Here is a 12,150-nt window from a genome sequence, read left to right on the forward strand (position 1 = left end):
CATCGTGCAGGAGCGCTGCAAGCCCCAGAATTGTCAAACTGCCCAGGTGCATGTGTGTGATTGTACCTGCGCTACACTGGCGGACATGAGATCATGGTGGCGGCGGCGGCGACGTCGGGATGTGCTCTTGGGGGATGCCGTCTATTATTCTCACTATCAGTGGCTAGAGATTTCCCGTGCCGAGGACGAGATAGCATCCATGCGGACATGAGGAGACGATCACCATTCATCACAGTATGTATTACATTGGCTGTCGAAGCATTTGTAAGTGGCGGGCAGTAGTCGGAGGCCACGGCCGCCGCTTACGTGCCTGAGTGCCTGCTTCCTGGACTAGGTCTGCAGCTGTGTCTGAACAATTCTCCAACTGCACACACAGATGATTGATACTGCAGTGTAGATGCATTTTTCATCATCACCAACATGAACGACAACCACGACAATGATGATGGTATGCGCCGCTTGATCTATGTCGAAGAAGTCTCACATCCCTGTGCTTCCGCGATATCGCGCGGTAGGGCTTTGTCAACGCCAATGAACCCTGCGGACAAGGCTTTGGCTCTGAAGCGGTGCGACATGATGTCAAAAGAGTCTCCACGTGACAGTGGCACTTCGTCAGATTAGAGCAAGAAGAGGTGTATCTCCTTCATTCGTGACACAAGCGACGAAGGCATTTGGCCTCAGAGGGAAGAGGGAAGAGTTATCAGCCAATGGGCGTCCAGTCGAGGAGGTTTCTTTCGCAGATCACATCATCATTCCGAGGGAGAACCCTTCCCCAGTGATGACTGTGTAATCAAAGAGATTCGGCAGATTATTCAGAAACGAACGATACGGCTCTTGTTCCAGCCAGTGAGAATCTCACAAAGGGATTTTCTCCATCATTACCGCCACGCAAATGCAAAGCTCTTTCTCGTCGCCAGTGATACGGAAAGTGGAGCTCTGAGCTCATCGTTCAATTCAAAAGGGTAAATGGACGTGTCGATCTCTGCGTCAGATGGCATGTGCGCAGTGTGAGATGGACCCTGCGGCGGGCGCACGTCTCTTATTATTAGCGGCCTTCAGCCCGGACCGATTACTATCATCATTACTGACGACAGAGGGAACTTTTATGATGCAAAATGTTTGTTCGTGAGAACGTGAGAAGAGGTGCCTAGCTTAGGTGACACGGTGGGTTTGTCTGTGCTGCACATATATTTCCAAGTGATTGAGACTACGAGATTATGCATGGTGCTCGTGATGAGGATGCATGCGAAGGCCTCCTCAGACGCGCAGTGGAATGTCTTGTGTAACCGTGCGTGAAAGTCCCACGAAGGTGCGGGAAGCGAGGACAACGCTGATCGAAAGCCCTTGTTCAACATCATCGCATACTGACGAATTCTATTCTCAACCACCACATGGCCGTATCTTCAGGGTCCTGTAGTGTACAGAATACCTATTTGCTGCAGGCAACGACGCGAGGGGACGAACAAGCAGTTCTCAGGGATCCATGTTCATCACAATGATGATATCGCCGTCATGAAAAAACCAATATAGTAACAAGTCGCGTGAGGAGGGTCGCGGGGATATCCTAACGCGAACGATCCTGTGGTTTCTCACGGATGAGCACCGCATGACGATGAAACACAGGGGCGCCAGCTACTCCCCCTTAGGTACTGGGAGAATTCCCGACGAAAGACGACACGAGGGGAGGGTCCGGCGGACCAAACCGCATCACCGTGACAAGAATAGACGACAAAGGGCACTTGCCATGAACTGTAACGATGATGATGGCGACAGGGTTTTGTTTTTTCCTGCAGGTTTACACGAGCGAGGCCTCTCTAGCGAGCAAGAAGGACAATTCTTCCAGCATCAGTATGAGATCAGAATAGGCATCTAGCGTATTGTGCATGACAGTAGCAGCAGCAGTAGCAACAGTAGCAACAGCAGCAGCGACGAGGAGCAATGACCTAATCTCTCCAGATTTGCATGATCATGGTCCATTTGTTATTAATGTGACACCTAAGGAGAAGCGTGATGAGCCGTACTGCACAACCCTGGGAAGGTGCAAGCCCACGGTATGGAGGAGACGACGCCAGATCTCGTCTATACGGAGACGGCGAAGGAGCCCGCCTCCGCCGCCGCCATCTGGGAAGAGACTTTCCTAGCAATATTGTACGTACGCACGACCTTGGCCGTTGCATTAGTTTTCGCTTGTTGCTGCAGAGCGCAACATGGTTTTTGTTTTTCCACTCACTCACGTCAATGGGCACAGAGGAGACACGCACACGAGGCCGAGTCATTTCCCATACATGCGAGCCCTGTGCCCTCTTGTCCACATGATAGGGCAAAGTTACGTCTGGAGTGTGAAATTGTCTCTCTCGCGCATTCGGGCTGGATGTTGCCCTGGACCGGTTGGACAGTGCAGGCCGGCCAGAAGGTCCAGCATCGTTGGTGGGTGGTGCATACAGGCATGCATGTGTCACGACCGTGGGAGCAGCTTGACCCAGCGTTGATCGACATGACGTGTTGCCCCTGTTGTCTCTGATTCTGACACGCTAATTGATGGTCGGAGGGCCCTTTTTCCCCGTCATCTGTTATTATCACGCAAACGAGCAACAGGGTAGCATCTAAGTTGCCGTGTCTCACCGTTGTTCTCGATCTCCTGCGGTCTGCATATGCACGTACTTTTCAACAGAATGGATCTGTCTTGGATTTCCTGAACCCTTTTCTCGTTCCGAAGAGCGCGACAGAGGGACAGAGGATCGCGGCTGGTTGAACGAAGGGCGGCGGTGGCAACGGAGGGAGGACAGAGCAGAGAACTGGTCATGATGAGGATGAAGATTGAGTATGCAGCGGCGCGATCTCGTCATGGCGTTTCCTGTACAGGCGAGAAGCAAGAAGTTGACACACCCCATCCCACCGGGGCGTGCTGCAATGATGACAAGCGTGAGGACGAATGGGTGGGTGGGTGTTCTGCCGATCGTCTAGTCCCTTCGAGCTACGGCGCACCCACTGACGCAGGGTCCTCCGCTTCCGTGACCTGCACGGTATCGCTAGTTCGCCTCTCTCCTGCCCTTCTGTCCCTGCCCAGTGTGTGGATAATCCCCACCTGGGCCTTTTCCACGCTACAGTGAACTTCTGCCCATGGCCGGAAAATGAATGTCGTGAATTGTCTATCGTGTACAGGCCTGGTTCTCTCCATGGATTCACAACACAGGGCAACCCTTGGGATGCACCAGTCGTTAGTGCGTTTTGGTGGTGTGTAGGCAGGAGGTGGGGAGGCGGCATCCCGTCGTTGTCGTCGTTACCCTTTCTGACTATCTTTCGTAGATGCATATAAGTCGATTCGATTCGCACCTTCTTTCCAGACTCATCGGATACCGACATCTACCATAATTAAGCAACTGCCCTACCTCCATTACCGCTACAACAAACCCGACGTCTTGCATACCATCACGCGATATCGTAGACGACTACATCTCCGTGCTCCCACAACCAAGAAAACATTACCCATAACCCTACACGTCACAATGTCTGCCAACTCACAGTCCGCCTACGGCCAAGAGTCCATCTCGCGCCCAGCTCACTCCACATCCGGCGAGAACGAAGACCCTGTCGCCGCCATGAGCTCCTACCAAAGGTTCGTCTATACCACCAAACCACCTCCACACACCCAGGACATACGAAGCATATCACAAAGAACAAAACCACTAACATCATTCCTCCCCAACAGAATCATGCACGAGCACACCCGTCAACAGTTCGAGACCGCGACCGCCTCATCACGCCGCCGGAGCGTCCAGTCAAGTTCCGACGTTTCATCACCATCAGAGCGAAAGGCGTCGCTGCAGTCGCAGTCAAGCGTCTCCTCATCGTCGTCGTGATCGACTGCTGCTTCGGAGTTTTTTGCTTGAAGCAAGTTTAGCACATTACGTCCTTTGGTAAGGGCAAGGCGTTCAAATGGGATTGGGCACATAGGTTGCGCATCCAGGCGTGACTGGGATCTTTTATTCTTGGCTTTATTCGCAAACGGTTGCGACGGCGTACGAGTTGATTTTTTTGGGCAGTACTACTAGCAACTCTTGTGCAAGTTTTTGTTTGCAATGACAGTTTTTCGAAGTCTTGTATGATGTAAACAATTATCTTCCCTCCCGTTCGCAGTGCACCTACTCTTGGCGATGATGGTGATTTTTGGAACGGCAGTTTGATCGTTTCAGATTTTGTGAATTGCACTGGGTTAGTCTCTGTCGCTCGTGAATCATCACGGCAGATTGCCAGGAATACTCGAACGTCGAGATTGCTTTGTGGACAACACCGATTCCATGACACACGTTGGCAGACACGACTCTCATCAGATCTTATTGCTTGCGTTACGAATATCAACTATTCACGCACATCCAACTGATCGCCGTTTCGTCGCGTAATACAAAGAGACGAGTAATAAATTCAAGTCATATGTTCTTGCTTAAGCAGTACACCTGGGCACCTGCACCTGTGCAGTGTGTGCTTTAGGGTTATACATAACCCCAACCCTTGCCACATTTACAAGCGTGGAAGTGATTGATAAGCACCTGCAGGACATTCACAATCACCATCCATGGAACGAGCCTCGACAGTTTAAGAAATAAGTGCAAATGGTTTCCGGAAGATTCATTTAATCACCACGCCAATTAATCCAACCTAATACTTCCCAGAGCTACTGAAGGAAAAAGTGGCAAGATAAAGCCTTCCACTGCGAGAGTCATCATCGAGGATCCGGAGAATTTCGACGAAACAAGAAGAGAAATCCCGACTTCCACAAGGATGTCCCTCCAAGACGTCAAAAACATCCTTCTCGTCCTCTCCGGTAAAGGCGGCGTAGGGAAATCCAGCGTGACAACCCAACTCGCCCTCAGCCTCTCCCTCCAAGGCAAATCCGTCGGCGTGTTAGACGTCGACCTCACGGGGCCTTCCATCCCGCGCTTCTTCGGGATCGAAGCGGCCAAAGTCACACAGGCGCCCGGGGGATGGCTACCGGTCAGCGTGCACGACACCAATCCCCCCCCAACAACGACACAAGGAACCACCTCCATCGGCCCGCTCAAATGCATGTCCCTCGGCTTCCTCCTCTCCAGCCGCGGCGACGCGGTGGTCTGGCGCGGCCCCAAGAAGACCGCCATGATCCGACAATTCCTGACCGATGTGCAATGGGGAGCCCTCGATTACCTGCTCATCGACACGCCGCCCGGGACGAGCGATGAGCACATCTCGCTCGTGGAGACGCTCCTGCTCTCCTGCGGGCCGTCGCAGCTCTCCGGCGCGGTGGTCGTGACGACGCCGCAGGCGATCAGCATCTCCGACGTCAAGAAGGAGATCAATTTCTGCCGGAAGGTGGGCGTCGACGTCCTCGGCGTGGTCGAGAACCTGGCCGGGTTCGTGTGTCCGAACTGCGCCGAGTGCACGAACATCTTCAGCAAGGGCGGGGGCGAGGTCATGGCGCGGGAGTTCGGGGTGCCGTTCTTGGGCAGTGTCCCGATTGATCCGATGTTCATTCGCTTGATCGAGGAGGGGCGAAGGCCGGTTTATCCGGTGGGGACGGTGGTCGAGGGGAGGGATCTTGCGAGAGAAAGTGATGGAGATGGGGAGCCAGGAGGAACGGAGGGGTTTTTGGTGGAGAAGTATTTGGATTGCTCGTTGGAGCCGATTTTCAGGGGGTTCACGAAGGAGTTAATCGGAGTTATTGAGAGGTGATCAACAGGAGGATAACGAAGTGATGAAGAAACCATGGTGATGTGTGTTGCCACCTTCCCAAAAATATCATTGGAATGAAGAGAAGAACGAGATATCACGAAATTCACGATCCATATAGATACAGCAGAAAGAGACGCCGAACAACCGGCCATAATCTCACCAAACACAATTCGCTCGATTCCCACTCTCTCGTACTTCAGCTAATTTACAGCAGCCTCCTCCTCATCGTTGTCAAGCTTCTTTGCCGCCTTGGCCCGATAAACCCAAAACTGCCCAAACACGGCGAAATCCAAAAACAATGCGCCCAAACTGCCAATCAACCAACTCAAATTCACCAACATGTACCTGCCATAGATCGCGCGGGCCTCATCGGTGGTACAACTGCGCTCCTGCCACCGTCCGTGATGATGCGCGCCACCGCGGGAGCTACATACGGGCTCAAAGGCAAAGATGGAGAAGACATAGGTCAGATTTCCGATACAGGCGAAGATGAAGAAGAGGGCGTTTAGGCCTTCGGTGGATTTCCGTCGGTAGTTGAGGAGGAGCTGTGGGACCCGGCTGGCGAGGTAGAGCACCGCGCAGATGTAGCCGAAGATTTGGCCCCAGAGGTTGAAGGAAGGGTGGCTGGCAGGATTGGTTCCCTTTGCTTGGTCCTTGTCGTTCTTTTCGGATGATGCGGGGCTGAGGTACCAGCCGAGGAATCCTGCCAGGATGACCAGGATAATTACCGTTCCGTTGAAGAGGATTGCTTGCGCCCAGTTTCGTGGTCGGGAGGCTTTGATGGAGGCATTTGGCGAGCTTGGGTTAGGTTGGGGATGCATGGGCGCGGCGGGAGAGAGGTGGGTGGCGTCGATGCTGGTGAGACGTTCCCGGAAGGAGGAGCGACGGGATCGACTGGGTGTGTATTCGACATCTGCCGCGTTCGGGACGTGTTGATTTGATGATGCTGGGACATTCAAATTTCCAGTAGAATTGCCATTTAGCAATGGAGATGTTTCGGTCGGAGCATTTGTCGCCGGGGTTGGGATGTCCGGTCGAGGATCCCGGAATACCAAGCCGCGGTAGTAAAAACATTGCGCCAGCAGGACGACATCTGCAAATGTGTAATAGATTGCCAGGATGATCATGGTCGGCAGGACACCCTGCAACACCGAGCCCAGAATGTTGAAGACATCTCCGGCCAGCCAGATGATGACAAATTCGACGCTCAATCCCTCGGCGGAGCTGCGTCGGAAGTTCTCGATGATCTGTGGTGAGAAAACGACGACCCAGCAGGCGATGCTGATTGAGCCGCAAATGCCGCTAATGGCTGCGATGTCGAGCATGATCGTGTTCGTTTTTGTGAGAATTTCTTGAATGTGTTTCGATCGTTGTTTTCTGCTTTTTGAAAAAAAGGGAGATTTTGGATCCTGGGTTGTCAACGATGGACGCTGCCCTGAGTTCTGTGACGAAATTCGGACGAGGAATCGGTCGCAATTGCGGTCGCCTCGGTACGCTGCTCGACAGCGATACCACTGCCTGTAAACTCCGCTGTTATGGTATTGTGTAGAGATCGAGAGTTTCCAGTGTCTCAACTTTCGTAATTCTTGAGGGGACAATGGACGACACGACAGACCAGAATGATGTCGGAGAGAGAGAGAGAGTGTGTGCAGTTGTTAGCCACTTTCTCCACACTTTTGCGCGCGCCAATGGCTGGGGACAAGGAAATTTCGGCGCGCCTTGCACATGCATGCGTCACACTTCGGCCCGAGCTGGAACGCGTCCTCATATTCACACTGTTAATTCTGTAGCCATTTGCTCCACTGCTGAACAATTACGTCGATCATTCGAGGAGAGATTATTCGAGGAGAGGATATTCGCGTTCGTGGCGATGGTTTATCGATCGTTACTTCGTTGACTTCATTTCTATGTGAGGCAAACAATGATCCGACACATGAGATGATCTGGGCAAAGCAGCATCCGGGAACCGCCAACCCAGACTTTTCGCAAATTCCACTTGAAAATGCGCGCGGGTATATTCACCTGGCATGATCAAAGTTTCCTGTCCGGATGAGGCAGTATGGTATTGTCCGGGATCGTCGAGGTCGTGTTTCTCAACATACGCATTCGTTCTGCGTCGGGTCATGCATGACACCCAATCATTCATGTCTTAGCCTCCCTTTGATTGATGAGCAGCCTGACTTGAATATATCCAAGCAGACTTGACCCCCACATGGTCCTATACGGCAAAGGAGCGCAACATGTCAAACGAGCTCGCCCGGATGTCACTTCTGACATTGCTCTTCGTATTCCTTCTGCCACCGCCGTCCTTCTATTGAGCTGGTGCACTGCTACTGGATGATTCCCCGTTCTGAACATCAGCAACCTCTTCCGCAGAAGGCTGGGCTTCTGATCCTTCCTCCTCCACTTTCTCTCCACCAGCCTCGAGCAGGTATTGGACGACATCGCTCTTGTCCGCTCGTTCCGCCTCGAACATGGCCAGATGTCCCGCCGCATTCTTGATCCACATATCCGCGCCCGCCGCTATAAGCAACTTCACTACTTGGAGATGGCCATTGTATGCGGCCCAATGTAGGGCTGTGTTGCCCTCTCGATTGCCAAGGTTGATGGTCTGTGCAGATACTCGGGACTCGTTCGACGGTGATAGTAACGACGGTAACAAATCGATCAGTCCATTCGCGGAGCAGAAGTGGAAAACTGTGTTGCCGGTTTGCGAATCTATCGATCCCTCGAGAACGTCCTTTATTGAAGTGTTGTGTTTTGCTGCAAGCTCGGAAAGTGTCTGCTGTAGATCGTGGGGCTCGTTTGCGCGAGTGAAATAGAGCACGTCGTCGATTTCTTCGGGGCTCAGTGGCACTGAATCTGTTGGAGACATGGCGTGTGTTTTGTTGCCCAATATCAATCAGGAATTGAGGTGCGTGATCCCAGGAAATTGCTATTCTGCGGGACTTCAGAATTCAAGACTACCTATGTGATCAAAATTTCCCCCCAGTTCAGCGTCATCAGACAATTGACAAAATAAAGTCGAGATTATCGATAAGCAACAGACTTGTGCACGCTTGTCTGTTTATGAACTAGCGTTCACTCCATGAGCTTTCTCGCGTACCTGCATATCAAATCGAACCACTTGTGAATTAATGATCCAGGGTCGAAAGTATAAGTAATTAATAATTAATTATACACTGATCAAGACACGACATAGACCATTAGATCCTCATCAACTATCGTCGGTGACATTTTCGCGACGAAGAGCCACATCGCAATGGCAACTTCCAAACTTGGGCACAAAAAGTCGGAGGCCGATCTGGCCATCAAGAATGCGACTGTTCACAAGACCGAGCTAACACGATGGCGGTTGCGAGACGATAGAGGGCGTCAAACATGGCATTACCTACAGAGCGATAAAGAAGTGAAGGAATGGCCCTTGACCACTGCTGACAAGTTCCACATGGGTCTTGACACTGTAAGTCATCTGTCGTATTCTCCATAGATGAATGCTGACATCCGCTCGAATTAGGGTCTCCCAGGACTTCCCAAGGCAAAGACACCACAACAGGCCGCACAGAATGGAATGAATTTCTTCTCAAATCTCCAACTGGAACCGGGTAATTGGGCATGCGAATACGGCGGTCCGATGTTCCTTCTCCCAGGGATTGTCATCACATGTTACGTGACAAACTTACCCCTGACACAAGCCGAGCAGACAGAGATGATTCGATACCTCTTCAACATGCAAAATATTGGCACCAAGAATGGCGGCGACGGCGGCTGGGGTCTTCATATCGAAGGTGACTCTACTGTGTTTGGCACCGCCATGAATTACACGTCTCTTCGACTGCTCGGCGTGCCCGCAGATGATGCGCGGATGAAAAAGGCTCGCGCGTGCCTGTATTCACTGGGTGGTGCGCTCAACGGTCCTCATTGGGCAAAATTCTGGCTGTCTATCCTCGGAGTCATGCGATGGGATATTGTGAACCCAGTACCGCCAGAACTCTGGCTGCTCCCGGATTGGACGCCTATATCGCCATGGAGGTGGTGGATACACATGCGAATGGTCTTTCTTCCGATGAGTCTGTTGTGGTCTCAGAAATGGGTCTACCCAAAGGCGGATTCGGACTCTCTGATTCGGGAGTTGCGACAGGAGCTGTTCACCGCCCCCCACGAGGAAATCGCGTGGTCACGGTATCGGAATGCTATCAGTCCGGCCGACAACTACAATCCTAAGTCCTGGGTCTTGAATCTTCTCAATTTTCTCCTCGCGGCCGTCTATATCCCTATTTTCCGGGCCTCATGGCTAGTCAAACGGGCAGAGCAGTGGGTCTGGGAATTGATCTTGATGGAGAATGCCAACACAGATCATGCTGGCTTGGCTCCCGTCAACGCTCCGATGAATCTTCTCTGCTGCTATATACGGGAGGGTCCCGATGCGGAGTCCATCCAAAAGATTCGCGCCAACTTGGCCGAATACTTGTGGATGTCCAAAGACGGCATGATGGTCAATGGAACGAATGGCGTGCAGAACTGGGACACGGCCTTCACTATTCAAGCAGCCATGTCTGCAGAATTGGCGCAAAAGCCCGAGTTTCATTCTTTGGTGCTGAAGTCCCTCGAGTTTCTTGAGGACCAACAGATTCTGACACACGCGGTCGGCTACGAGAACTCTCCCGCCTACTCCGATCCTCCGACCCAGAAAACCTGTGCACAAGCCGGCTATCGTCACGCCCGCCGCGGAGCATGGGGTTTCAGCAACCGGATCCAGGGCTATACCGTGTCTGACTGTACTGCCGAAGCCGTGAAGTCGATCATGTTGATTCAACGTGTGGAAGATCCGCAGGATTCGCGAAAGAAACTCTTCCCCGCACTCATAGATGACCAACGCATCAAATGGGCCATCGACATCCTGCTCACGATGCAAAATCGCAATGGCGCTTGCAGCTCGTACGAACCAACGCGAGGTAGTGAGAACCTGGAATATCTCAATGCTGCCGAAGTCTTTGGTCGCATCATGGTCGAATACGACTACCCGGAGTGCACCACCGCGTGCGTCACCACGCTGCACCTCTTCAACCAGCTTTACCCATCCTATCGCGCAGAAGAGATCAAGAAATTCATCACTCGCGCTGTGACGTGGATTCGCACGAACCAGCGCGCGGATGGCTCGTGGTATGGTAGCTGGGGCATCTGCTTCACATATGCGGGAATGTTTGCCCTGGAGAGTCTCGCGTCGCAGGGTGAGACGTATGCGAACAGCGAACGGGTGAAGAGAGCCTGTCAATTCTTCCTTGACAGGCAGGCGGATGATGGTGGATGGGGAGAGAGTTACAAGAGCTGCGAGACTAGCACGTGGTGTCAACATCCGGATGGGTCGCAGGTTGTGCAGACGGCTTGGGTGAGTCATCTCGTCTTTTGGAAAGAATGTCCGGTGTGGACGCTAATCAGTAAATTTCTCTCTAGGCCATCATCGCTCTCCTCGAAGCTCAATTCCCGGACAAAGAACCGGTCGAGAGAGCTGTTCGACTTCTCATGCAACGACAGCAGGCCAATGGCGAGTGGCTGCAGGAAGGCATTGAGGGAGTTTTCAACAAAAGCTGGTGAGTTTCGAACATTCTGCCTTGTGCTAGTTCGGTATACGTTGTCGACTATCGTCACTGACATTGTTCAATACAGCACGATCTCTTATCCGAACTACAAATTCATCTTCCCAATCAAAGCGCTTGGCATGTTTGCGGAGAGGCACGGGGATGGGGTCATTGCGGGACTTTGATCCTAGCAGGAGAGGCAGATGTGCAGGTTATGTACTGTATAGATGAGCTGTAATTTATGACCAGCTGTCTACCAAGGTAGGGAGTAATACCATGAGGAATTTGTTATCGACTGTATAAATATTAAAGGTTTTAAGAATAATGTTGGATGTTCTTGGGTACTGGGCGAGGGTATTCCCGCCGATCTATATTCAGATCGTCGACCACCGCCGCCGCTGCTTGACCCTGAACTTCCGGAGGTCCAACATTACTCAGGTTGGATTGTAATAATTGTCCGACCACCTGCGACTACACTTTAAACTAGTACTGAGATCTGCTCCAATGCAATGGTGAGCAGGACATAAATCCATCTCCTCTCCACCATCCGCTCGCGTGTTTCCAGCTTCATTTCCTAGTCCTCGGACTCGCTGCTGGGAAATTCATCTCCTGCGTGTGCTTTCTCACTGCCACCTCCCTTCAAAGGACTCCCTTTTTCGGAGTGTAGGAGCTCCCTCGAGCTTCACAGCATCTCGTCCGACATCAGCCAGACAACTGTCCAGCAGACAGTCATTCAGTCTTTGGAGATTCATCATCATCTGCAGTGTCAGAACTAACCAGCATACTTGTACGGCTCGAGGAAACACCAATTTCTGCACATCGCAGACCAACGATATCGACGGCATCTCTCCCCAGAACCAACGTC

At 52.1% G+C, this 12,150-nt stretch overlaps 5 protein-coding genes across 5 annotated transcripts; 3 read left to right on the forward strand and 2 right to left on the reverse strand.

The window, feature by feature from the left end:
- Positions 1–3,095: 3,095 nt before the first annotated feature.
- K489DRAFT_379932 (uncharacterized protein) lies at positions 3,096–4,016 on the forward strand. The gene is made up of 3 exons (XM_033604768.1): positions 3,096–3,249; positions 3,307–3,616; positions 3,710–4,016. Exons 2-3 carry the CDS (start codon positions 3,507–3,509, stop codon positions 3,858–3,860), a joined length of 261 nt encoding a protein of 86 aa, XP_033459600.1. The 5' UTR covers positions 3,096–3,249; positions 3,307–3,506; the 3' UTR covers positions 3,861–4,016.
- Positions 4,017–4,572: 556 nt separating this feature from the next.
- K489DRAFT_379933 (P-loop containing nucleoside triphosphate hydrolase protein) lies at positions 4,573–5,882 on the forward strand. Its single transcript, XM_033604769.1, has one exon. It carries the CDS (start codon positions 4,780–4,782, stop codon positions 5,704–5,706), a length of 927 nt encoding a protein of 308 aa, XP_033459601.1. The 5' UTR covers positions 4,573–4,779; the 3' UTR covers positions 5,707–5,882.
- A 72-nt stretch (positions 5,883–5,954) lies between these two features.
- Positions 5,955–6,995, reverse strand: K489DRAFT_294576 (PQ loop repeat protein; the record flags this gene model as incomplete). The annotated part of the gene is made up of 1 exon (XM_033600276.1): positions 5,955–6,995. A coding segment is annotated over one exon (1,041 nt), but the record flags the coding sequence as incomplete, so codon positions are not given.
- A 567-nt stretch (positions 6,996–7,562) lies between these two features.
- K489DRAFT_379935 (ankyrin) lies at positions 7,563–8,622 on the reverse strand. Its single transcript, XM_033604770.1, has one exon. It carries the CDS (start codon positions 8,579–8,581, stop codon positions 8,018–8,020), a length of 564 nt encoding a protein of 187 aa, XP_033459603.1. The 5' UTR covers positions 8,582–8,622; the 3' UTR covers positions 7,563–8,017.
- A 346-nt stretch (positions 8,623–8,968) lies between these two features.
- Positions 8,969–11,470, forward strand: K489DRAFT_318994 (ERG7, lanosterol synthase; the record flags this gene model as incomplete). The annotated part of the gene is made up of 4 exons (XM_033601365.1): positions 8,969–9,169; positions 9,224–11,095; positions 11,161–11,297; positions 11,374–11,470. 4 exons carry the CDS (start codon positions 8,969–8,971, stop codon positions 11,468–11,470), a joined length of 2,307 nt encoding a protein of 768 aa, XP_033459604.1.
- Positions 11,471–12,150: the final 680 nt, after the last annotated feature.

Source organism: Dissoconium aciculare, assembly GCF_010015565.1.
Source record: "Dissoconium aciculare CBS 342.82 unplaced genomic scaffold K489scaffold_6, whole genome shotgun sequence".
Taxonomy (NCBI): Eukaryota; Fungi; Ascomycota; class Dothideomycetes; order Mycosphaerellales; family Dissoconiaceae; genus Dissoconium; species Dissoconium aciculare.